Below are 21071 nucleotides of genomic sequence, written 5' to 3'. Positions count from 1 at the left end.
TCCATAAAATGGGAGCAACGATGGGCATCTCACGGAGCCGCTGGACATTGGCTTGTTTTGCAGATAGAGACGCCGGGAGAAGGCGGCATTGCAGAGGACAGAGGGACCCCGCCTGGAAAACAAGAACAAATACGTTCTGTTGGGAGACGCAGCACGTGCACACACACCGGGAAACCGGGAGATGTGGGCAGGGGGTGCGTACCCCACTACTCACCTCCGTCCTTCCTACCGCTCTTCCGGACGACCCGAGGCTCACAAACCCACTTTGCAGGTAGGCCGAGGCCTCCCCCAGTTCTCGGGGAAAGGGGCCCCATCCCGCCCTCCATGGCAGGGGGGGTTTAATGGGCAGAGGGTGCCCCCTGGTGGTGAGCGAACCAGGCCAGGAAGAGGAAGCAAGCGGAAGGCCCCTCTTCATCACCAGCAGCCCCACTTTCCTGAGCCTCCGTAAGGTGCCGATGGTGTTCTAACATCTCACTGGCACCCTTCGACTGAACCCTGAAAGCATCCCTTTGAGGGTCCAACGGGTCTGGAAGCCGAGAGCTCACTGGGTGGGAGCAGGGGGAAGGCCTTCTGGAGGAGGGGGTCTTTGTGCAGAATAGTGAGGGACAGGTACGGTGTGGAGAATGCGGAGTAAAGGGCAGTGGGGCCAAAAGGGGATGGAGGGGATCTCTGGGGAAGGATTTGGTTTTTTTAAGATCTTATTTTATTTATTTATTTTTTAAAGGTTTTATTTATTTCTTTAACAGAGACAGAGACAGCAAGAGAGGAAACACAGCAGGGGGAGTAGGAGAGGGAGAAGCAGGCTCCCCACTGAGCAGGGAGCCCCATGCGGGGCTCGATCCGAGGACCCTGGGATCCTGACCTGAGCCGAAGGCAGCCCCTTAACCAGCTGAGCCACCCTGGGGAGGGAATTTCTGCTCCGGTAGATCCAGTTTAGGCTAGGAAGTGTTAACTCGTACCTGCTGTGTCAGCGCCCAGCCCCAGGAGCTCCTAGTCTGGTCTGTGAGGGCCGCAGTGACGGGCGCTCAGGGTCTGCTGGTGGAGGTAATTAGAGAGAGATTATTACAGTACTTAGCTCCCAAAGTGTCCACGGAGAGCTGCGGGAGCACAGAGCATGGACAGGGTTTCCGGGTGGGGGGTGAGCAGGGTCTGTGACCAGAAGGCTGTCCCATCAATACCCACACCCCTGTCCCTGGGCCAGCTGGGCTTTGGAATTCACTACCGATCGTGGACTGGAGGCCCGGGAGGGGCCGGTGGGTGTAGAATGGGGGGTCAGCGCAGACCCGAAGCTGAGGCTTCTCCGTCCTCACGTTACCCCACAAAACCTGCTGTCCGGCCCGGGCTGGGCTCCCGAGACCCGTGTCTGGGAGAGAGCACCGCCTCTGACTCTGCACTTGCTGGCTAAATGACCTTGGGCAGACGGCGTAACTTCTCTAAGTGACCCTCCTCGCTGTGCCGGGATGGTAAAGGAGGCTAACACCCATTCCCAAAAGCTCGTCCTGAAGATCAAGCAAGACCACGTGGGGGGAAGTCTTTGACAACCATCCCCACGAATGAAGGCCATTACCCGGGAGCAAAGTCTCCCATGAACGCTGGTGGTGAGTTTGGGGGTCACGGGGCACAGACATGCTCTGGAATGCTGGAGAAGAGTGCAGGATTGATTTTCTTAAGGCGGGAGACGGTGGGTTCCAGCAACCCCAGCTGGGAGAGCCATGCTGACGCGCAGCACATCGTAAACGGATAAGTGATGTCTGAAAGGATGACCAAGTCAGGAAAAGAAGGCCTTCCGTGGGGGCCGGCAGGCACTCAGCGGGCACAGGGAGGGCCAAATGGCCTCCTCTCCTCCCCTGGGGTTACACTGGATTACCGGGATTTTTGTGAGGCCTTTGGGTGTATTTCTTCTGTCCCGGGCCCAGGACGCAGGGACCACGTGATACGGCAGTGGGCAGATACAAAGTTCAGTGGCCATCCCTAGAGATGTCTCTCAGAAAGCGGAGGAAGGCTCTGTGGGCAGCCCTGCACGGTTCCGTCCTCCGCCTTGACTGTCACAGATTTTTGTTAAAGACTGGGATAAAAGCCTAGAAGCCCCATGTGTCCAATCTACAGATCACGCAAGAACTGAGAGTTAGATTCTGACCGGACAGAAAAAAATGAACCAAATAATTGGGATACATGTAAAAATCTGTTTTGGGTTTCAAAGGCAACAGCCTAAGGAGGGAACAGTGAAAAGGAGAGCTGATCCACTGAAGACAGCCTGAGGGTCCTAGCAGACCACAGCCCGTCATGAACCAACACTGTAAAATGGCTGCCTAACCAAGCAAGCGATTAATGGACGCAGGGTGTGCAGACCAGAGGTGGTGACGGCCCCGTTGCCCTCCATGAAGTGGAGGATAGTTCTGGACACCATATTTTAAGAGGGACCTTGAGAGGTTGGAATTGAGCCCAGAGGAAGAAGACGGGGCGGCAAGAGAACTTGGAACAATGTTTGCTGAAGACCTTCTCAATCAGCTCACGCCCCAGCTAAGCTCCAAAGCTAAGAGCAGCGGCCTCTGAGCATCACACACCCCTGAAGAGCGTTCCCAGGGCCGCTGGGAAGGCCTCTGCGGCCCGTCATCGTGGGGAAGGCCCTGCTGGGGTGCAGGCCAGCCCTGGAAGGCAGGCTGCAGCTTCCCCTCCTCGGCTCAGAGGGGAAGCGTGACGCCCCCCAAGGCGAGTGGGTGTGGGCTCTGGGGGACCAGTCCTCAGGGGTGGGGGTCCCCCTGAAGGGCACCGTGGTGTCCCACTCCTGGGTGGGTAGCTTGCTGAGTAAGGGGAACAGACTGTGGGGAAGCACGCGGGGGGTAGAGGGCACCGCAGCTCGGAGGGACAGGTGAGGTTTGGTGTGCCAAGAGGACCTGGGAAAGGAGCCCCCATGGGGCCGCAAGCGCCCGGCCCCCGGGGAGAGGTCCACAGCGCTGGGTAAGCAGCACTCAGCCCTGTTTCCCCCTCCTGCAGAGGACAAAGGAGCTCGGAGGGGTCTGCCAGATGTCCTGAAGGGACCAGAGAGGGAGATACAGCAGCATGTTATCCCGGGCCGCGGTCAGGGAGGTGTCAGACGGTCGCATTCTGGTTACCTCTCCTCTCCTACCTTCTTGCCTCAGAATGCAGAGGCCAGGGCATCTGTCGCTGACTTAGCCCCTCTTCGCCTCCCTGTCCTGCTCCTTCCAACCGGCTGCCCTGGGGCCAACATGGGGCCCGCGTGGGGCCAGCATGAGGCTGGCTTGGCCATCTCTCCTCCACAGCAGGGCAGGCGGCCTTCCCAGCCTGCATCCTGGTCACGTGGCTGAGGGACTGCAGGTAGGGTGGAAAGAGCACTGAGCAAAGAGCCTGCCCCTCTCGGCCACTTGGGGGCGTCAGTGCATCCCTCTGGGTCTTGGTTTTCTCAGTGCATTGGAACAGTACTCACCAGCCCCTCTTGAATGCCAAGGGCACCGTTCGCACTGAATAAATACTGCGAAGGAATCACAGAGGACTCGTGTGGACCCCCGTCCCCGGGAGCGTCTGGGCATATGGGACACGTGCGGGCCACAGTGTGATCCCTAGACGAGCAGGGAAAGCAGGGGGCAATGTGGCTAAAGTGGGGCCTTTGCCTCGAGGCAGTGAGGAGCCATGGGAAGGTTTTAACCTCGGTCGAAGGGTAACCTGGTCAGATGAGTATCTTAGGAAGATCGCTGCGGAGAACTGAGGTGGGGGGCGGGAGAGACAGCAGCATGGCTGGTCACGAGGCTGTTGCCACCACCAGGGCTTGACTTGATGAGACCTGAGCCAGGGGGTGGAGAGGAGGAAAGAGACGTGGGAATACTTAGAATGTCAGTTCCAGAAAGAGTGAGATGTGGGGATGGAGGGAGGGGACTGGGAAGACCCCGTGCTTGTGCTTGTGGCCTGGGGAGGGGTGCAGGGCGAGGCTCTGATTTAGAAGGGTGAAGCCCGAGCGTGGTGGGTGGGGGGACCATGAGCGTGCATGAGGCCGCTCCGGGAGAGAAGGTACAGAGATGCGCTGTCCCCTTCTGCCTCTGGCCCTCCGGGTCTGGGGTTCGGTGAGCCCCCCGGAGACAGGCGGCCATCCCGCTCCTGGCTCGGTGCGGGGCTGTACCCTGTGGCCGGCCGTGGCCACCAGGGGCCGCTGTGGCCTCAAGAAGGGCTACATCCTCCCCCAGAGACGGCAGATCTGAAAGCTAAGGTTGAGGCCGTGAGGCAGGTAAGATTATGTGATGGTCCATGGTTTCCGCTGGAGGAGACAACTCAGAGAGGTTAACTAACCCAGCCAAGATCACACAACCAGAATTTGGACTCAGAGTCCAGACTCGGCGTGAGTGTCCCTCTCTCCGGGAAGGACGCTGATGGTGGGGTCACAGAATGAGTCGGAGGGGCGTGTGGGGAAGTCTCGTCTCTGTCGTCCCTCATGCTTCCCCCGTCATCTCACTTGGGCCCACCGTAGGCCGCATGGAGCCAGGAGGTGACCGACTTGGGACTCAAGGCCCTCTCGGACAGAGAAGAACCGGGGCGCTGCTGGGGGCGCACTGGAGCTGGGGTCGGGGGCGCGGGCTGGACCGCCAGTGCCTGGATGCCCTGCCCACACGGAGCCCCCGGCAGGCTTTTGCTGCCTCCCGGACCACACCCGGGGGCCAAGTTTGGGCCGAGGCAGCCCACTGACGGAGGGCATGCCTGGTGGGCGCACAGGCCCCTGGAGCAGTGGGACAAGGCTGTCCAGAGCACTCTCTCGAGGCACACCTGAGTTGGAGTCCCGCAGAGACACCTAAACTCTCCGAGTGTCAGCTTCTTATCGAAGGTGGGACAGTAATACCTCCGGGCCTGAACCCAGAGGGCTCACCTCCGCCCGCCCTGTGCGAGTTCCTGGCACCCAGTCCTCCTTCCCAGGAGCTCTTCGAGGTGGAGGACTGGGCGAGGGAGGTGGGCGCTGGGTCCTGGCGCCCAACGCCCCCCCCCCAGCATCCTCCCCCAGTCCTCCCGGCCCACAGGCACCGTCTGGGAGGGAACGCACCTCTTCACCTCCACTGGACAGAATGCCACACCGTTCTCTAAGGGGGGCGTGTGAGTTTACGCTCCGCCAGCGGGGCACAAGGAGGTCCCGTTGCTCCACGTCATCTTGGCGAGGTCAGGGGTTTAATGTTTCCCGGCCATGACGTGTGTTTGTTTGATACGACCCTGGAATCACAGCCGCGTGGATAACGCTCAGGACCCTCGTGCAGAGAAGGACAACGGCAGAACTCGACGTTCAAAACCCTGCAAAACAGGGTGTCCTTTGGCCATAGGGGCGTGTGCAGTCCACGTATTTTTGGAAAGCAAATGGATGATAAAACTGAAGCAGAGGACCGTGGGCCCCTCTGGGTTGAGGGACGGAGATGGGGGGGGCGAGAGGTGTGTGTGAGGAATTCTTGACTGACGGAGTGCATGAAGCCTTTGAAAATAAACACGGAGCATGGGGTCATCTTGGGCATCTGGGGGCTCTTGGGTCGAAGGGCCCAGACTTTTCTTCCGTGGATCCAGGGAACAGTTAGGCCTGTGAGGCGGAAGCTGTGGGGCCAGAGGCCAGCCCGTACAGAGGTTACCGTCACGAGACTGGCTTCCATACTGCAGCAGGTGTCACCGAGGGACAGAGTGCCCTGTTCTAGGTGCACAGACCAGCTGCCTGCCGCAGGCTGATGGGGTCTGTCCTAAGGGCCTTGGTGGCTTTCTCCGTCCGGACTCCAGCCATCTAGGAATGAACAGCAATCCATCCTGATCCCTGGCTCCCTCTTCTGCCCTCCCTGGAGAGCTGCAGTTTCTGCCCTGAACTATTGCCAGAATGTTCTTTGGACCAAAGCAAGAGGCCTAGAAGCCCATTGCAAGTAGAACTTGCTTGCATTGTGGGACCAACCAGGAGCGGAGTGGGATAAGAGAGAAGGCGGCGCTGGACTCCACCAGCCTCCCCCACTCCCACCCCGGGCATCTGGCCAAGTAGGAGAGGGGCCCCAGAGCCCAAACTGCAGGAGCCACAGCTGTCCAGTGCCTCCTCCCCCGGCTCTGGGAGGCCTGCCCCAGCCTCCGCTCCCAGGGGGAGGCTCCCTTGGAAGCCCTTTGCTGGGCACAGATCTCAAGATGGCATTAGGGGGAGTCAGGACACCTCCCTCCTCATCTATGGGATTTGGGGCCGTGCTGTCTCCCTGCTGGGAGTCCAGGGCCAAGGGGGACCCACTAGGAGGGCATGTGAGCGGAAGGCCTTAGAGGCGAGTCCGGTCTGAGGAGCCTGGGTGAATGGCGAAGGAGGGACTCTGTCTGGGCAGCTGGGGGGAGGGGAGGTATATTTATCTTGTGAGCTGGTGGCATTAAAAATAACTGCCCCCCCGCCCCCCGCCCAGTAACCGTAACCAAAGCTCCCCAGCCCTCTCTGTTGGTGGAGGGAGCGTGAGGAGGAAGCGGAGCCGGGGACCAGCAGTCCTGATCCCCCCCCCCCCCCCCCCGCCCCAGCCCCAGCCCCAGGCTCGCAGGGACCAGGCAGGCGGGTGCCCAGGGGCGGCCCGCCTCCTGGAGGGCAGGGAGGGAAGGAGGAGGGGAGCAGGGAGCGGGGCAGGAACAATGCTGGCTCCCAGCCAGGAGCTGGAGTTGGGGGCTGAGGCGAGGGGAGGGCCTGGAGAGTGGGGTGGAGAACAAGGACAGAAGGGTGAGGGAGGAGGCAGCAGCGTCCCCACCCAGGTGCACCCACACACTCTCTGGTCCCTGAAGCCACCTAGGACAGGGGTCTATCCTCTGGGTTTCATCCCCTGAGATGCTGACGCTGCAGGGGGAGGCACTTAAGTTAGCCTTGAGGAAGGACTTCCCTGGAGGGGTGGGGGCAAAGGGCAGGAGTGAGCCAGAGAGGGCTGGGAAGGATGAATCTACCCTCTGCTGAGTCCCGGGACTCGGTGGGGCTGTGGCCCCCGTTTGTTCTAGCCCCGAGACAGGCTGCTGGAGGGGTGATCTCTCCTTTCTGCCTGTGCGTTTCCACCGTTCTTTGGCGGGTTTCTGCATGGGGAACTGTGATGACAGAAGGACAATTACAGGAAAGCTTGTCTGAAAAGTTCAGCCTCTGCGTAGCCGGGAGGAGAGGCCCGAGCTAAGCCCCAGGCAGCCTGAGGGTGGCAGAGGCCACAGGGGCAGGAGAGGGCCGTTCTTCTTGGCACCCTGTCCCGCACAGCGAGCTCCCAGGGCCCATCCTGGCTCCGGAACCAAGGGGGCCTGTGGAATGACACCCTAGGCGCCTCGCAGGGGCCAGAGACTATTTCCTCGGGGCGGGGCTCACCGAAGCCCTGTCAGGATTGCACTGGCCCCGCCCACCGCGGGGTCTGCACGGAGCTGATGCTCCGCAATGTTTGTCGGGGGATAAATGCTGCCCATATGCCAAGGGCCTGGCCTGGCTCCGGCCTTCGTAGGGACCCCTGAAAACAGCACTACCACCTTCCCTGTGTGTCCCAGGTCAGGGAGGCCCCCAGGCGTGCTGATGCTCGGACACATCCCTGGGTGGGCTGAGATGGATGGGGGCTGGGTGTCCGCCCCCTTGCCGGGCCAGCAGACGTGGCCCTCCCTCCGCAGGCCACTCTGGGCTGAGCCCGGGATACCCTTGCCTCTAGGCTCCTGCTGAAACCTTAGCTTCTAATCCCCCACCTGAGACTGAAGGGCCCGGCACCTGTCCTGGCCTCATAATCTGTGGCCCGGAAGAGAGGAGAGGGGCCCCGCAAGAAAGCTGGAGAGCAAGAGGGTGCGGAGGGGCCCAGCTGACACCTGCTGGGACCAAACTGTTTGTACTGGACCCAAGTAGCCCCCTTTTGTGGGACCAGTGATTTCCCTGCTGCCTGAGCGACCCCCTACGCAGGCCACACCCCTTTCTGGTCCTCAGTTTCCTCTTGGACAAAGGAGAGGCATGATTCCTGAGGGCCCTTCCTTCTGGGACTCTGTTCTCTGCTTCTAGAATTCCCAGCTTCTAAGATTCCACCTCGGGCAGCGGAAGGGAGGGCTGGTTGCTGAGGACTGTGCAGCTGTCTGCTCCGGCTTGAGTCACCAGCTCGACTCCCAGCCTGGCTCGACACACCAGCTCACCTCCAGGGCTGGGGGTGGGAGCCAAGACCTGAGTCCTGTCTCCTCCAGAGCCCCCAGGTCTCCCCACCAGCTGCCCGAACTGCCTTCCTCCCTGCCTTCTGATCTCCCACGCCCCTGCAAGCGGAAGGCTCCCTGAGGCAGCTGGGAGAGGCTGGCCAAGCCTGCCGAGGCCTGGCTGAGGCGCTAGGAGTGGTCTGAGGTTTCTGGGGCGCTGGGCAGGGGCAGAGGTTAGGCAGACATTGGACAGAATGTCAGAAGAATGGAGGAGATGGCCTTTGACTGGAAGTCCCTTCCAGTTGATGGAGTAGGGGGATGAGAAAGGGACCAGAATGTCCTGGGGCTTGAGTGATGGTTCAGGAGGAGACCATGGGCTGGGGTTAAGTGGGGTCAACCCTGTCTCAACCTGACCCCTTCCATGCCAGTGACTGGGCCAGGGGCTGACCCTGCTGTGGGAGTGATTGTCGGGGCCCTGTGGGGAGTCTGGGGGAAGGGGGGGAGGGGGGCAGGAGGAGAGGGACCCAGCCTCTGGGACACCCACGGGAGAAGGCAAGGGAGGCCCCTGCCCCGTACAAGGCTGCTCGGAGAAGTCTCCCTTGAGGGGAAGGAGGCTGGGAAGAGGTGGCTCAGGCAGCCGCCAGGAGTGGGGAGACCCCGGCGGCCCTGGCTGGGGGTGGGGATGCTGTCGGCCTGCCAGGTTCCTGCCAGGTTCCTGCCGCTGCCTGGGAAGCGCCCAGCCCAGAGATCCTTATCCAGGACAGGCACAGAACTGGTTTCTCGACTGGCAGCGCCAAGGGGGACAGGGACAGGAAGAAGCGAAGAGGTCAGGAGGGCAGCAGGCCTGCAGGAGAGGTGGGAGGGCCCTCCCGGGGAACCCCTGGCCCTCGCTGGAACCAGTCTCACCCAGCTCTGAGGGGGCCTCGCTGGCGAGGGCACGGACTCCGCATCTTACACCGATTCCATTTCTTTTTTTTTTTTTTTAAAGATTTTATTTATTTATACGACAGAGATAGAGACAGCCAGCGAGAGAGGGAACACAAGCAGGGGGAGTGGGAGATGAAGAAGCAGGCTCATAGCAGAGGAGCCTGATGTGGGGCTCGATCCCATAAGGCCGGGATCACGCCCTGAGCCAAAGGCAGACGCTTGACCTCTGTGCCACCCAGGCGCCCCCCGATTCCATTTCTAAACAGACCAAAGGGCCACCCAGGCCCCCACTGTCCTTCTGCCTGCCCCCCATCTTTCTCAGGTAGGGCTGGCCCAGCCAGGGGAAATACCTGGTTGGACTCAGCTCCTCCCACCCCACCCCCCAACACTCCAAGGCTCCTGAGGTCACTGGGGGAGGGGCAGTGGAGCCAACAGGGCATGGGGGGTACCCGGGGGACGCTCCTTTGGAGCCTGGTCCCTTTCATCCCCCGCCACAAAGGGCCTGGCCGCCCCAGTCCCATCCATCTTGCGCCTGCCTGTGGCGGTCCTTAGGCGGCCCTTTGTCGGGACCTGGGGTCAGAGGGCCTGACCAGCAGGCCCCCCTCCCCTGACTCCCACCCCTGGGGCCCTCAGTACCCTCTCCTCCCTGCTGGAGTCCCCCTCGTCCCTGACCCCTTGGTCCCCTCTGCCAGGCTCCTCCCCACCTCTCCCTCTCCTCAGCACCCTCAGGGTTTCCGGAGTCTGGCCCCACTCTGCCCGGCCTCCCCTGTGGGTTCCTGCAACTTGGCTCGTCTTGCCACACACGGGCAGGGAGCTGCCTTTGGGTTCTGGGGCCTCCGTGGCACCCAGGGCCCTGGTCCCACAGGCTTTGTCCTCTTGGGTCTGGCTGGGTCCTGAATGTCTCAGTTTTGACGTTGCTAGGTCTATGTCAGCCCAGCGCTCCTGTCTCTCGCTGAGCGTGGGTGTGTGTACCTCGGTTTCCCTAAGACGTTCGTGCGGGCTGTCCCAGTGCGCAGCAGCCACCCCACCCCAGGGGAGCGTCCCACACGCCCCCTCCCTTGCCCCTGCCCTCCTACCTTCTCTGGATCTCACTGTGGGAGTCCTCTGCTGCCCCCTCTGTGGTTGAACTCTGAGAAGCCTGACTGGAGAGAAGGTTCTGCCCACAGAATTTTGGGGATGAAAGCAGGGGTAAGGGGCTCCTGTGCATTTTCTTCTAAAAGCACTGCTGAGTAATGAAGGCCCGGGTAAGGGTAACGGAAGAGGAGGAAGAGGGCTTTCGGGGTGGGAGGGGCAGCTGGAGGGACTTTCTCACGGGTGGGGCCAGGCTGGGCCAGATGGGTGAGGCGGCCTCTCCCTGATCTCATCTCTTGGGTCCAGGACTGTAACTTCCCTGTCGTCTCAGGCTGGAGGGCGGGGAAGTACAGAAGCAGAGCCAGGGGAAGGGCCTTACCCTCAGGGGGCCCCAGTCTCAGGGGAGACACACCCCCATTACCTTCAGGGAGCCCCAGTCTGATGGGGGAGACCCAGCCCCCGCCCTCTGGGGCTTCTTGGGAAACAGACACATCCCTCTTCTCTCTCCTCAGCAACTTGATTCCAGAAAGAGCCAAATTGATTAGAAAAACAAGAGCAGAAGCCCCAGCCAAAAAGGTGTGAGAAGGGACAGGGAGGGCTTGAGAAAAGGCCCTCCAGGGTGGGTGTGGGAGTCAAGTTGAGGTGGGAAGGGTGGGCTGGGGAGTCCACAGCCTGGATGGGCATCCCAGGAGCTGAGGTCAAGGATGGGGTGGAGGGGAGGAGGTGATGCGGAATGGAGATGAAGCCAGGCCTCGGAGAAGGAGTTAGGATGCTTCTGCATTCAAAGGAACACAGCTGGTGTCCAGAAAGCCCAGATTTATTTCTCCGTTTCTGAAAACAGCCCCCCAGGACCAGAGCCAGAGAGCCACCCAGGACACCCTCCTTTCTCTCACCCCTCATTCCTGCCTCATGCATTACCAGGTCTCCACAGTCCCTGACTTTCTCTCCAACCTCTGCTCCAGCCTCTCCCTGGCCGCCTGGGGGCTCCCCCTCCCCAGCTCACCCCCTACTTTTCTCCATCCATCTTCACCTGGCAGCCAGAGGAGACTCCTAAAGCACAGGTGAGATGCCACCACCTTTAAATCCTTCACTGGCTTGTCGTTCTTGGGAGCAAATAAGAACCATGGACTGTGGCCCTCAGGTTCTGTGAGCCCTGGCCCGTGAAGGCCCCCGCTGCCTGCACTGCAGTCCCCAGACCCTGGGCAGCCCCAAACTGTCCTCAAGGCCTTCACACTGTGGTTCTCCCTGCCTAGAGTACTTCCCCCTCTGCGTCCTTCAGGCCCCCCCTAAGTTCTTTGTCCTCCAAAACACCTGCTTTCTCAACATGGCCGCCCACCCCGCATCTCAGCTGGGTCTCCCCTGGTGCTCTCTCCCTCCTTCTGCCTCCTTTCCCTCATTCCTGCACGGGGTGTACTCGGGAATTGAGGGGTGCATTTATGGTTTCATCATCTCTTCCCACTAAAGGGCTGTGCCCTCCCGCAGGCCCCAGGAGGACAGGGATCTTGTCCGTGGGATACATTTCTGCGTTCCTAGCACCCAGCACGGTGCCCAGCTCCCAGGAGACTCTCAGGAAACCATCTACCCCGCCCCACATTCAGAGAGGGGACCAGCTTGCCCGTCGCCCCCACTCCTTGGCCCCGACCCCTCTGCCCTCCGCTGCAGCAAGTGGCCTCTCCTGGGGCAGGAGCAGGACTCACTGGCCCCAGGGCACCCTGGTCTCGCAGGGAGAGGCTCACCTGCCACACACAGGCCGGGAAGCGTGACCACTGGCTGTCAGCACCGCTGGCGGGAGAGGCCGCTTCGGGCTAGGCGAGAAGCCAAGCTCTGGAGCAGCGCTGGGTGCCCATGGGCGAGTGGGAGGCAAGCGCAGGGGAGGAGCCACACGGGAAGGGCTAGGGGCCGCGTCTGGAACGGCCACTGATACCAGTCTGCGTTGTATTCTGCACAGAGGGGCTGCGGCTAAGGCGAGTTTTGGTTTATTTTTTCTGAACAGGGCACTGACATGATACCGTTTTGTTTTGAAGGACCCCCCCTCCTGCCCCCTGGCAGCATTTTGGAGGGTGGGTCAGAGAGGTAGGGCCTTCGCTTGTGGGGGCTGGCAGTTGCTAAGGGCTGTGTACTTACTGAGATGTATTTAACGACTACGAAGCCTTTGCAAGCTGGACGTTCTGCAGTCGCTGTATTATAGACGAGAAATCGCGGACAGCAGCCCTTCCCACAGGAACACGCTCCTTCCCAAGCCCTGGGGCTCTGGTGGGCTGTCAGTGCTGCAGCTGTTCCTCAGCCACGAGCTGGCCGGCCAGTTGTTGGGCCCCTTGCCCTGCCACCAGCAAGTGGGCCAAAGGACAGCCACGCAATCCTGCAGAACCAAACCCCTTCTGGCATGAAGATACGGACCCTAGGAGAGTCTTTCTTTTGGGGGGAACCCCAAGGTATAAGCACGTAAGCTTGGAGCATCTGAAGTCAGTTTCCCATGATGTAGGGAAGAGTTCTATTTGACAGGGTTGAATGTGGCCCCTGCACAAAGGAAACGGAGATGAGCAGGATGGGGGGCCAGGGAAGCCGCTAGCCACCTTGGCTGGCTCTGGCTGGCCCCCACGGACAGTTCCCAGCACACAGGCCATTCGGTTACAGAACAAAGGCTCGGAGAAACCGATTAGCTTGTCTGAGGTCACAAGCAGGTGATAGAACCAGGACAGGAAACTCTCTCCCGACACGGTGCTCACTCGCCCCCACAAAGCCATGAAGACAGAAGAGCAGACCAGGCGGGCCAGTTAGAAGGCGCTACGGCATGAGACCAAGTGGGCCGGGAGAAGGCCCGGTCGAGGGCGTCAGCCTGCGGGAGGAGGACCGGCACTGGGGAGATGGCCAGGGAGCTTGGGAAGACGCAGTGTAGCCTTGACCTGAATGTGGAGGCATGGGCGGTGGGAGAGCCGGCAGAAGGGCTGTGTGGGTCTCAAGGCCGAGATACTCCCATCTCAGAACTGGAGGACGGGCAGGACGTCTCATCAGGAGACATTTTTTTTTTTTTTAAGATTTTATTTATTTATTTGACAGAGACAGCCAGCGAGAGAGGGAACACAAGCAGGGGGAGTGGGAGAGGAAGAAGCAGGCTCCTAGCTGAGAAGCCTGATGTGGGGCTTGATCCCAGAACGCTGGGATCACGTCCTGAGCCGAAGGCAGACGCATAATGACTGCGCCACCCAGGCGCCCCTCATCAGGAGACTCTTATCAGGGAGCAAGGCCAGCCCGTGGGCATCAGTGAGCTCATCTGGAACCCTGTGGGAGGCCAAGGCCAGGCCTGGGGTTGCCCACAGATTGGAGTTAGAGGAGAGAAGGAACAACTGGAGGGAGGTGTGGGAGAAGGTGGGAATCAGTTCCCCGGTGCCCCGCGTCCCTGCCGAGGTCCAGGACTACAGCCTTGGAAGCCAGGGTGGCACAGGAGGCCGCAGGGGGGTGGTGGGGTGAGGGGAAGCCCCTCCCTCCCTGCGGCCCAACTCCCCCTGCTGCGGACACCCTTGTTTCCCACACTGCACTTCAGGGGCAAAGTGGAACTCAGGTGACTCACCTGTCCCCTTCCCAAGGAGCCAGAGACAGGTTGTATTTTTTTAAAACATTTTAATAAAATTAACCAATAAATATTCTACACTGTGTAGGCTACAGGGACAAAGAGCGGAAGCCAGAGGGCCATCTCTCCCACTGGGGCCCTTAGGTCCCTTCGCAGAAAGAGAGGCTGTGCTCTGGGCTGGTTCGGGACTGCTGGCTGGGGAGGGGGAGTGATTCGGGAACAGGTGATCTGGGCTTTTGCCATCCGTCCCTCTTTGTTGGGGGAGGGGTGGAGGAGGGGCCCCCAAAGCAGAGCCAAGCTGGAGGCATCCCAGCATCCCCAGGAGTGAGGGGGGTGAGGGGAGAGCTAGCCTAGAAGGAAGGGGGGAGGGCAGGGAGCATGGGAGTGTGGGCTGGGGGGCTCTGGCAGCTCTTGGACCCACAGCCGCTCACTCTCGGACATAGACCCTGGTGCACACGATATCATCCGCCGTCATGGTCTGGAAGGACACAAGTCAGAAGTCATCGTTAACCTGGAAGGCCCTTGGTCCTGTGGCCTGGGAGACCAAACCTCCTTCTAGGTTCAGGACTGGCAGCAGGAGCTGGTCCCCACAGGCCCTGGTGTCATGGGAGGGAGGATAGCAATAGAGCCCCAGGGATCTGTCCTCTACCCTCCTCCCCAGGCCAGGACTGTCATCACCCAGAGAACTGCCAGGCCCCTCAGTGCCCGTCCACTCCACGCCGAAGACCGTCTCCTGGTCACAGAGTGGCACCGTGTGGGATAGGGACAGCTTCGTCCAGCCCAGCAGCCCCCTCGGGAGAGGGGCGACCGGTGCAGTTGGTCTTGACCTCCTGTGCCCTGGAGCGTCCCAGAAACCCCCCGAACGTGGCCCTGGGCTGGCGCTGGGCTGGCAGGAGGCACGCCTTACCAGGACCAGCTCCCCGTCGTTGGTCAGCTCCCTGGTCCAGGAGGTCTTGGGGCCCTCTCCCTTCAGGAGCCTCTGCTCGCAGACCATTTTGTTCTCGCTCTCCCATTTCACCAGGCTCTGCAAGAGAGAGGCCGCGTGAGCAGGGCCCGCAGCCGCGAGAGGGACGTTCTCCACTGGGAGTGGGGCTGAGAATCCAGGAAAAGACTGGAAAATGGCACGTTGGGTGGCCCCGTGGCACCGTGACCCCGAGGGACTCACCTTACAGGGCCTCCCGTCCACAGTCTGCTCCTCGAACTCTTCCCCGATCTTGAAGTGGATTTCTGTGGTGCGCACCGTGGTGGACGTCTTGATGTAGAAAGTGTCTCCCTCCTGTTTGATCTCCACCGCCGGCTTGGACGCTGCAGCCACGGCGATCTTCCTCAGCATCACATTCACCCCTGCACGCAGAGGAGGGAGGCTCGCCCCGGGCCCCTGCCTCACCCCTCCCCACAGCACCGCTTGGGCAGAGTGGCGGCCCCCAGCGGCCCCACCTTGCTGATCAGTAGGCCTGGACCCCAGCGTTCTCGGGGGCAGCCTCTCCCCATCCCCCTCACCCAGCGGGCATCCTCACCTTGGCCCCATTCACCTCACCCTTTGTCCACCCTGCTTGTGAGCCTCTGTGGGGGTGGACCCATCAGAGTCACTGTGTCTTCACAGGGACGAGTGCAGGCCAGACCCTCCCCAGCCAGGCCTCGCCGCTCCTGTCCGGGAAGTAGGGCCCCGCTTTCCTTTCTGCCCTATGCACCTTCCCTGTCTGGTGCTAGGTGGGCCTTCCTTCACCCCATCCCTGTCGCTCTCCGCAAGTGAAGCTGGAGCGGCTGTCCCCCCTACAGAGTGGCCCCAGCGCAGGGAAGCCACAGGCCCTGCAGGGAGATCCACCGGACCCTGAGGTCCGGCCTCCCTTGCAGGCCGGGTGACCCCGGGCAAATGGGTGGCACTCGTGGGACCCAGAAACACAGCGCTGGGCACGCCTCTTCTTATTGCTGCTGTTATTTTTACTGGGAAAAGGAAACCAGAGAAAAGGCCAGAGCTGAGGCTCAGACAGAGTTCCCTGCATCAGCCCCTTGCTTGCTCAGCCTCCTGGCAGGCTCCAGTGCCCTTCTCCCCTCAAGAGACAGACAGGGACCCTGCCCCCTCCCCAGTATGTTCCCTACTCTAGAATCACCCTGACCTCAGGCGATCAGTTCTTCTTCAGCCTCTGTGGATTCAAAGTCCCTCAGCCTGTCCCCCATATCCTTCTCCAAACTGGGCCCCTCCTCGTTGCTCCCCAGTCATGAGGAAGGCTGGGGAAGCCAGGAGAGCAGGAAGACAAGCAGGCAGGAAGGACTTTCTGGCCCCAGCCTGACCTAAGCATCACCACCCCACTTCACCTGCCTGGTGCCCCCCCTGAACTGGAGCAGAGATGTTTGGGGAAGCAATGGGTGGGGATGAGGGGGCCAAGCAGGGTTGTGTCAGGCAAGGGGACTCCCTGGCCCTCCTCAGACCTGGGCTCCTAGAGAAACAAATCCTCTTTTCCCTTGGCACTAAAGCAGACCCACTTTGTTCCAGAAAGAAAGGAGTGGGAGAGCAGGAGGACTCCCCCAGAAGCCCCAGGAACCCCCTTCTGGGCTGTTGATCTCCTGGGTCCTGAGAGAGGTTCTCAGATCCAGTGGCCTCGGCAGAGGGGACACGCCCACCCCATCTTCACCTAGAAGTCCACCGAACACTGTCCAACTTTCACCTTCCCTGTTACAGGAGCAGAAACTGCTCACACGCACTGCCTACAGCAGTGGGTGGGAGCTATTTCCCAAACACCTGAGCATTCGTCACCAGGAGAGGGGTACTCGACTGGGCACAGGGGGCCAGGAGGGGCTGAGGTTCCCGCAGAGGCAGGGCTGCGCTCCGAGGAGACGCCAGTCCAGCCAGGGCTGTTTGTCTGCTGGGTCTGTTTCCAATCTGCCCCCAGCAGGGCCTGAGGAGGGCACGTGGCTCTGCGAGACCCCGCAGGGAGGACAAACAGACCAAAGACAGACAACAGGGTTGGGCTTTGGCCCTTATTCTCCAGCTGGGCCTGTGGCTGCGCCCGACCACCTCCTGCTTCATCTGCTGGGGAGTGGGGCCGGAATCCAGAGGTGGGGAGGGAATGGCATCTAGGCTTTCTGAAGGGAAAACGTTTTGGTGTGTAATTGCAGCAAGGGAAGAGCGGGGAAAAACAGGGCTTAAAGAAGTCTTGCAGTTAGACGCAAGAACTAATGGCAAGGAATGATGGAAAGACAGCATTTCCAGACCGTTCCTGGGTCCAGACGCACTCCTGCACTCCGCCCTGCACAAGGTGTGCCTGCCCCACCCCCCACCGCGTTCAGTCCAGAGATCCAGGGCATGCTTACCCTCAGTCTGCAGGGCTGGGGGGGGGGGGCCTTCCCAATTGCGGAGGTCCTTAACTTACCTCCCTCTCTTCCCAGAGCCCCTCCCAGCAGTCCCGCTCTCTGCCCCTCCCCACACGCCAGAGGGCACACAGAGTTGGAAGAGGCCGAGTCGGTTTAACTTCCCCCACCTGCAACCAACACACCCAGCTGGACTGCCCCAGGTCTCCGGGGAGGGAGGAAGATGAGAACTGGGATTTTCGGAAATGGGGGGTTGGGGTTTCACACAAAGCCATTTGTTGAAATTTAAGAAAGTGATAATTATCCACAGCGACTGAGGACTCTGGAGCTGCCCGCTGTAGGAAATATTTGTGTCACAGATGGAGGGTTTGGGCACAGCGCGGAAAGTGCTGCAGGGGGAGGGTAGGGGCAACCGTGGGAGCCGCGGTGGCCGATCACCTGGCGGGTGGAGCGCCGCGCAGAGGGATCAGGAACCTGCTCTGGGCCTGGGCTCGGGCCGCGGGGGTGGAGGCTAAGAGGCTGAACGGGCTCCGAGGGGCTCGGCTGAGTAAGGACCCAGGCCCCCAGCCTGGGTGCAGGGTTTGCAGCTTCTGAACTGCCCAGAGCTCCCCAGCCTCACCCCCGGGGATACCGACCTCCTGCTTCTGGTTTCTACTTGATTCACAGGCTGGTCACTGCAGGAGCTGGCCTTGGGGGGGGGGCACCCCGCCCACGAAAGTATCTAAATGTCCCGGCCCCAAGCCCCCCAACCCAGGCGTTCGGCCCCTTTTCTTGGGGATGCAGACACCCAGCCTCCCGCGCTTTGATCCTCCTTTCTTTCTCGGGCACCTCCGAGGACTCCGGCGCCGCCCTCCGCTCCCCGGGAGCTCGAAAATCTCCTTACCCAGCACTTTGAGCAAATCCTCGAAGTTTTCCGATCGGATGATCTTCCAGTTGCCGGAGAAGTTGGGCATGATGGAAGCACGAGTGGCGGTCCCCTTAGATGCTTTGGTTGGAGCACTGGACGCTGAGTCTTTTAGTCAAAAGAGATGTCGCCGTCGCCTTCGCCTGGTGGTGGAACTCAGGACAGGACACGTCCTAGGACAACCCCAGAGCTGGCTTGGGCTCCCGCGCGGGCAGCTTTTATACCCTGAGCCGGCCCGCCCCTGCCTGAGAGAGGGAGAGAGGGAGAGAGAAAGAGAGAGAGAGGTGGCCCCGCCTCCCGCCCCGCCCCCACTCCACCTGGGGGGCCCTGAGCCCCGGCTTCCCGGCCTCTGGATCTGGCCCCCCGTGGGCGGGTCCGGGTCTCGCCGGGGCCGAGGCAGCTGGCCCCGCGCGAGGGGTGGCTGGAGAGGCGACCCGGGGCGAGCGCTCGCCTTGGGCTCTCTGCCGAGAGGAGGGGGCGCCGGGCCCGGGGCGCAGAGCCTCAGGTCTCACGCCCCACGGTCACGGCTGGCTTGGTCCCCGCCCCTCCCCAACCTGACTCGGTGCTCTCGACTCCTTGGAGCCGGACACCCGGCGACACTACCAGCGGCCGCACCCCGCTCCGAGCCGGCGCTGGGGAAGAGGTTGGCGGCCGGGCTCGGCTCCACCGAGGCCTGAACCGGGTCCCGTGTGACCGCCCCGAGCTCAGAGAGCGGCCGGGGAGGCCAGGATCGGCTGGGCCTGGCACCCGAGTGGGGCAACGGCGCCCCCTGCTGGAACGGCTCGAGGGGGTGGGAGGGAGCGGCCCCCGGCCCGCGCCGGCCTCCCGGGGGTTCAGGGCTGCCGCAGCGCCGGGGGACTCAGGAAGTTGGCGCGGGGAGACTCTTTCCTCTTAAGGAGTTGGGCGGGCATCGAAGGGTTAAGCAGGAGCCCCGGGCACAAGGCTGGGGAGGGCAGAGGTCACAGACAATCACTTGACACGAGCTCTTTATTAAGGCGCTTTCTCTGTCGCCTGGCTCCCCGAGCCCCCAGGGGATCGCAGCAGGCGGCAGGGAGGGGAGGCGGGACGGAGGCGTGGAGTCCCGGCGCGCCGCGCTGCCACCCAGGTTGGAGGGAGTCTGGGTGCCCCGGGAAGGGGTGGAGCGGGGTCTCAGGTGTCACCATCCCGCGCCATCCAAGGGGCCTTAGGAGCGGCCGCCCCTCCGCCGGCGGCTCCGAAGCGGGACATCAAAGGAGGCGGCAGGGCCCAGCTCCCCGCCGAGACCCCTGTGGGGAGGGCTGGGAGCCTGAAACGATGCAGGTCAAGCGGGGAGCCCCGGAGAGTGGCGGGGAGATCCGAGGCCGCAAACCGCAGAGCGGCGGAGGCGGACGGGCCGGTCCGCGTACAGGGATGCTGCAGCCCAGCTGCCCTCGGCGCAGGCGTGCACGTGGCCCCGCTGCCCGCACCGCACCCCACCCCGCACCCCACCCCAGCTACCGGCCCAGGAGTGCGCTCCCAACTCCTTGGCGAGGCGAGGAGGAAAAACCCATCTGGTCCCAGCGCTGGCCCCTCCCTGCCAGCGTGGCCGTGGGTGGAGCAGAGGACAGGCTCACTGAGATCCTGAACCCTTGTCGTTAGAGCCCTGGAACGCTCTACCGGGTTGGGGGCCTTGGCTGGGGAGGCGTCGGAGGAATAGAGCCAAAGCAGAGGGGCTGGAGGCTTCACCAAGGACTGGAGAAGGCTGGAGCCTCTGTGCTGTAAAGAGGGAAATCTGCATAATGCATGTGTTTCTGAAAGAGTAAAGCAGCTAGGGTGCCTGTGGGCAGGACGGATGGAGGGTCTATGATAGAAGGGACTCAACGGCCCCCGCAGGGGAAGCCGATCCACTGTCAGGTTTGCAGAAGGGAGCTGGATGCTTCCGCCTGGCTTTAGGGTTCAGGGTTTGTGTGGGAGGGCTTATCTGGGGGTGGGGGTGGCCTGGGCTTCTGGAAATAGGAGGGCAGCAGGTCGGAGCTCTTTGAAGGACAAAAGCAGAGGTGGTGGAGGGAAGGGGGTGGCCCCTGGGGGTGCTTAGGGCCTGGGGTTGCAGCTGGCCTGTGTTCCTCCCCCACCGGCTCTCTCGCTGCTGTAGGTAAAGGGAGGGGGATTAGGTTCTGACAGTGAAATCAGGCTCCTGGCCAAAGGGATGAGGAGAGGCTTGGGGGAGGGAACATGGCAGGAACTCCCGCACCCCTCCTTCCCCCCTCACTGCTCCCCACCTCTTCCACCAGCGTCAATCTGCCCACCTCCTCTCCACACCAGCCCTCTTGAGCCCCCAGCCAGAAGGGTCCAGTCCCCTGCTCAGTGGGTATCTTTCCTACTGCAGAAGAGAAGGGCCAGCACAGGCCCTCTCCCCACAAGCATGGTGACTCAGGGTGTTAAAACCTCACCCAAAAGACAGTCATCAGGAGGCCAGACCTACAAGAGCAGAGGGGGGATGTGGTCTGGCTGAGGATCCTGGGGAGGCTGAAAGGGGGGCTCCCTGGGGTGGGGGCAGGGAGGCCTGGGCCCACTCCCCTCGCTTCACTTCCTCACTCCCCCCACTGGCCTGGCGGCCAGAAGTTCCAAAGAGACAGAAGTAAGACAAAGGGAAGTCGGGCTGGGAGGGGAATTTTTTCCAGATGTGAGTGTTTGTGGTTTGGCAGCTCTGGGCCTGAGCTCCAGCCCCTGCACCCCAGCCCTGGCTAAGCGAGGTGGGTAGAGGGTCTGGAGTAGGGTGCCGGGAAGCAGGTCTCCAGCCCTGTCTGCCACAGGAGCACGCGGGCGGGCAAGTGGAGGGGGCTTAGGAAAGATGCAGGGAAGGGGGTTGGGGGACACTGTGGGTGGGACAAGAGGATTGGGGGATGGGAAAGGGGGCTAACAGTGGAGGATGGGGGAGCCTAGGGGCAGGGACCAGGCCTGGAGCCAGGCGATGGGGAGGAGCTTAGCCCCTGTCTGTCACTCACTCGGTCACAAACAACTGGCTTTAATTTCCCGCCAGGATCAATGAGAAGGAATTTCCTAGTGTCGCTGGCCTTTTCATTAAGACCAAAGCTGACACAGGTCAGCCCCGGGGCAACCCATTCTCCCTTTCTAGGAACCTTGGTCATATCCCTGTCGGGGGCTCCCCCAGGAATTTGGAGACTGGGGAAGGGTGCAGAGTTGGTGAGAAAAGCTGGGGCAGCAGAG

The 21071-nt window shown here is 61.7% G+C and overlaps 1 protein-coding gene and 1 long non-coding RNA gene across 3 annotated transcripts; one reads left to right on the top strand and one right to left on the bottom strand.

Annotated features, from left to right (window-relative positions):
- Nucleotides 1-106: 106 nt before the first annotated feature.
- LOC130544279 (uncharacterized) lies at nt 107-3501 on the top strand. Its single transcript, XR_008960451.1, has 2 exons — nt 107-271; nt 747-3501. It is a non-coding gene; the product is annotated as an uncharacterized LOC130544279 (long non-coding RNA).
- Nucleotides 3502-13122: 9621 nt separating this feature from the next.
- On the bottom strand, nt 13123-18537 carry CRABP2 (cellular retinoic acid binding protein 2). Of its 2 annotated transcripts, none has more exons than XM_026485117.4 (5): nt 18440-18537; nt 17865-18058; nt 14838-15016; nt 14580-14696; nt 13123-14150 (listed from the first exon to the last, which is right to left on the bottom strand). In XM_026485117.4, exons 2-5 carry the CDS (start codon nt 17932-17934, stop codon nt 14100-14102), a joined length of 417 nt encoding a protein of 138 aa, XP_026340902.1. In that variant the 5' UTR covers nt 17935-18058; nt 18440-18537; the 3' UTR covers nt 13123-14099. The 2 variants fall into 2 exon arrangements, with proteins under 2 accessions (XP_026340902.1, XP_026340901.1); XM_026485116.4 differs by having other exon boundaries at nt 17865-18130; nt 18440-18506.
- Nucleotides 18538-21071: the final 2534 nt, after the last annotated feature.

This window comes from Ursus arctos, unplaced genomic scaffold (assembly GCF_023065955.2).
Source record: "Ursus arctos isolate Adak ecotype North America unplaced genomic scaffold, UrsArc2.0 scaffold_2, whole genome shotgun sequence".
In the NCBI taxonomy this organism is placed as follows: domain Eukaryota; kingdom Metazoa; phylum Chordata; class Mammalia; order Carnivora; family Ursidae; genus Ursus; species Ursus arctos.
The sequence above is the reverse complement of the archived record's forward strand: the minus strand, read 5'-3'. Positions and strand labels throughout refer to the sequence as shown.

What these genes read in the sequence shown, in the direction of transcription:
- CRABP2 (XM_026485117.4), bottom strand. Translation starts at nt 17,934, where the DNA reads ATGCCCAACTTCTCCGGCAACTGGAAGATCATCCGATCGGAAAACTTC. An exon ending in GGATTTGCTCAAAGTGCTGG is followed by an intron (nt 15,017 to 17,864) that starts GTAAGGAGATTT and finishes CTCTGCGTGCAG; the next exon opens with GGGTGAATGTGATGCTGAGG. An exon ending in ACGACGGGGAGCTGGTCCTG is followed by an intron (nt 14,151 to 14,579) that starts GTAAGGCGTGCC and finishes GTGTCCTTCCAG; the next exon opens with ACCATGACGGCGGATGATAT.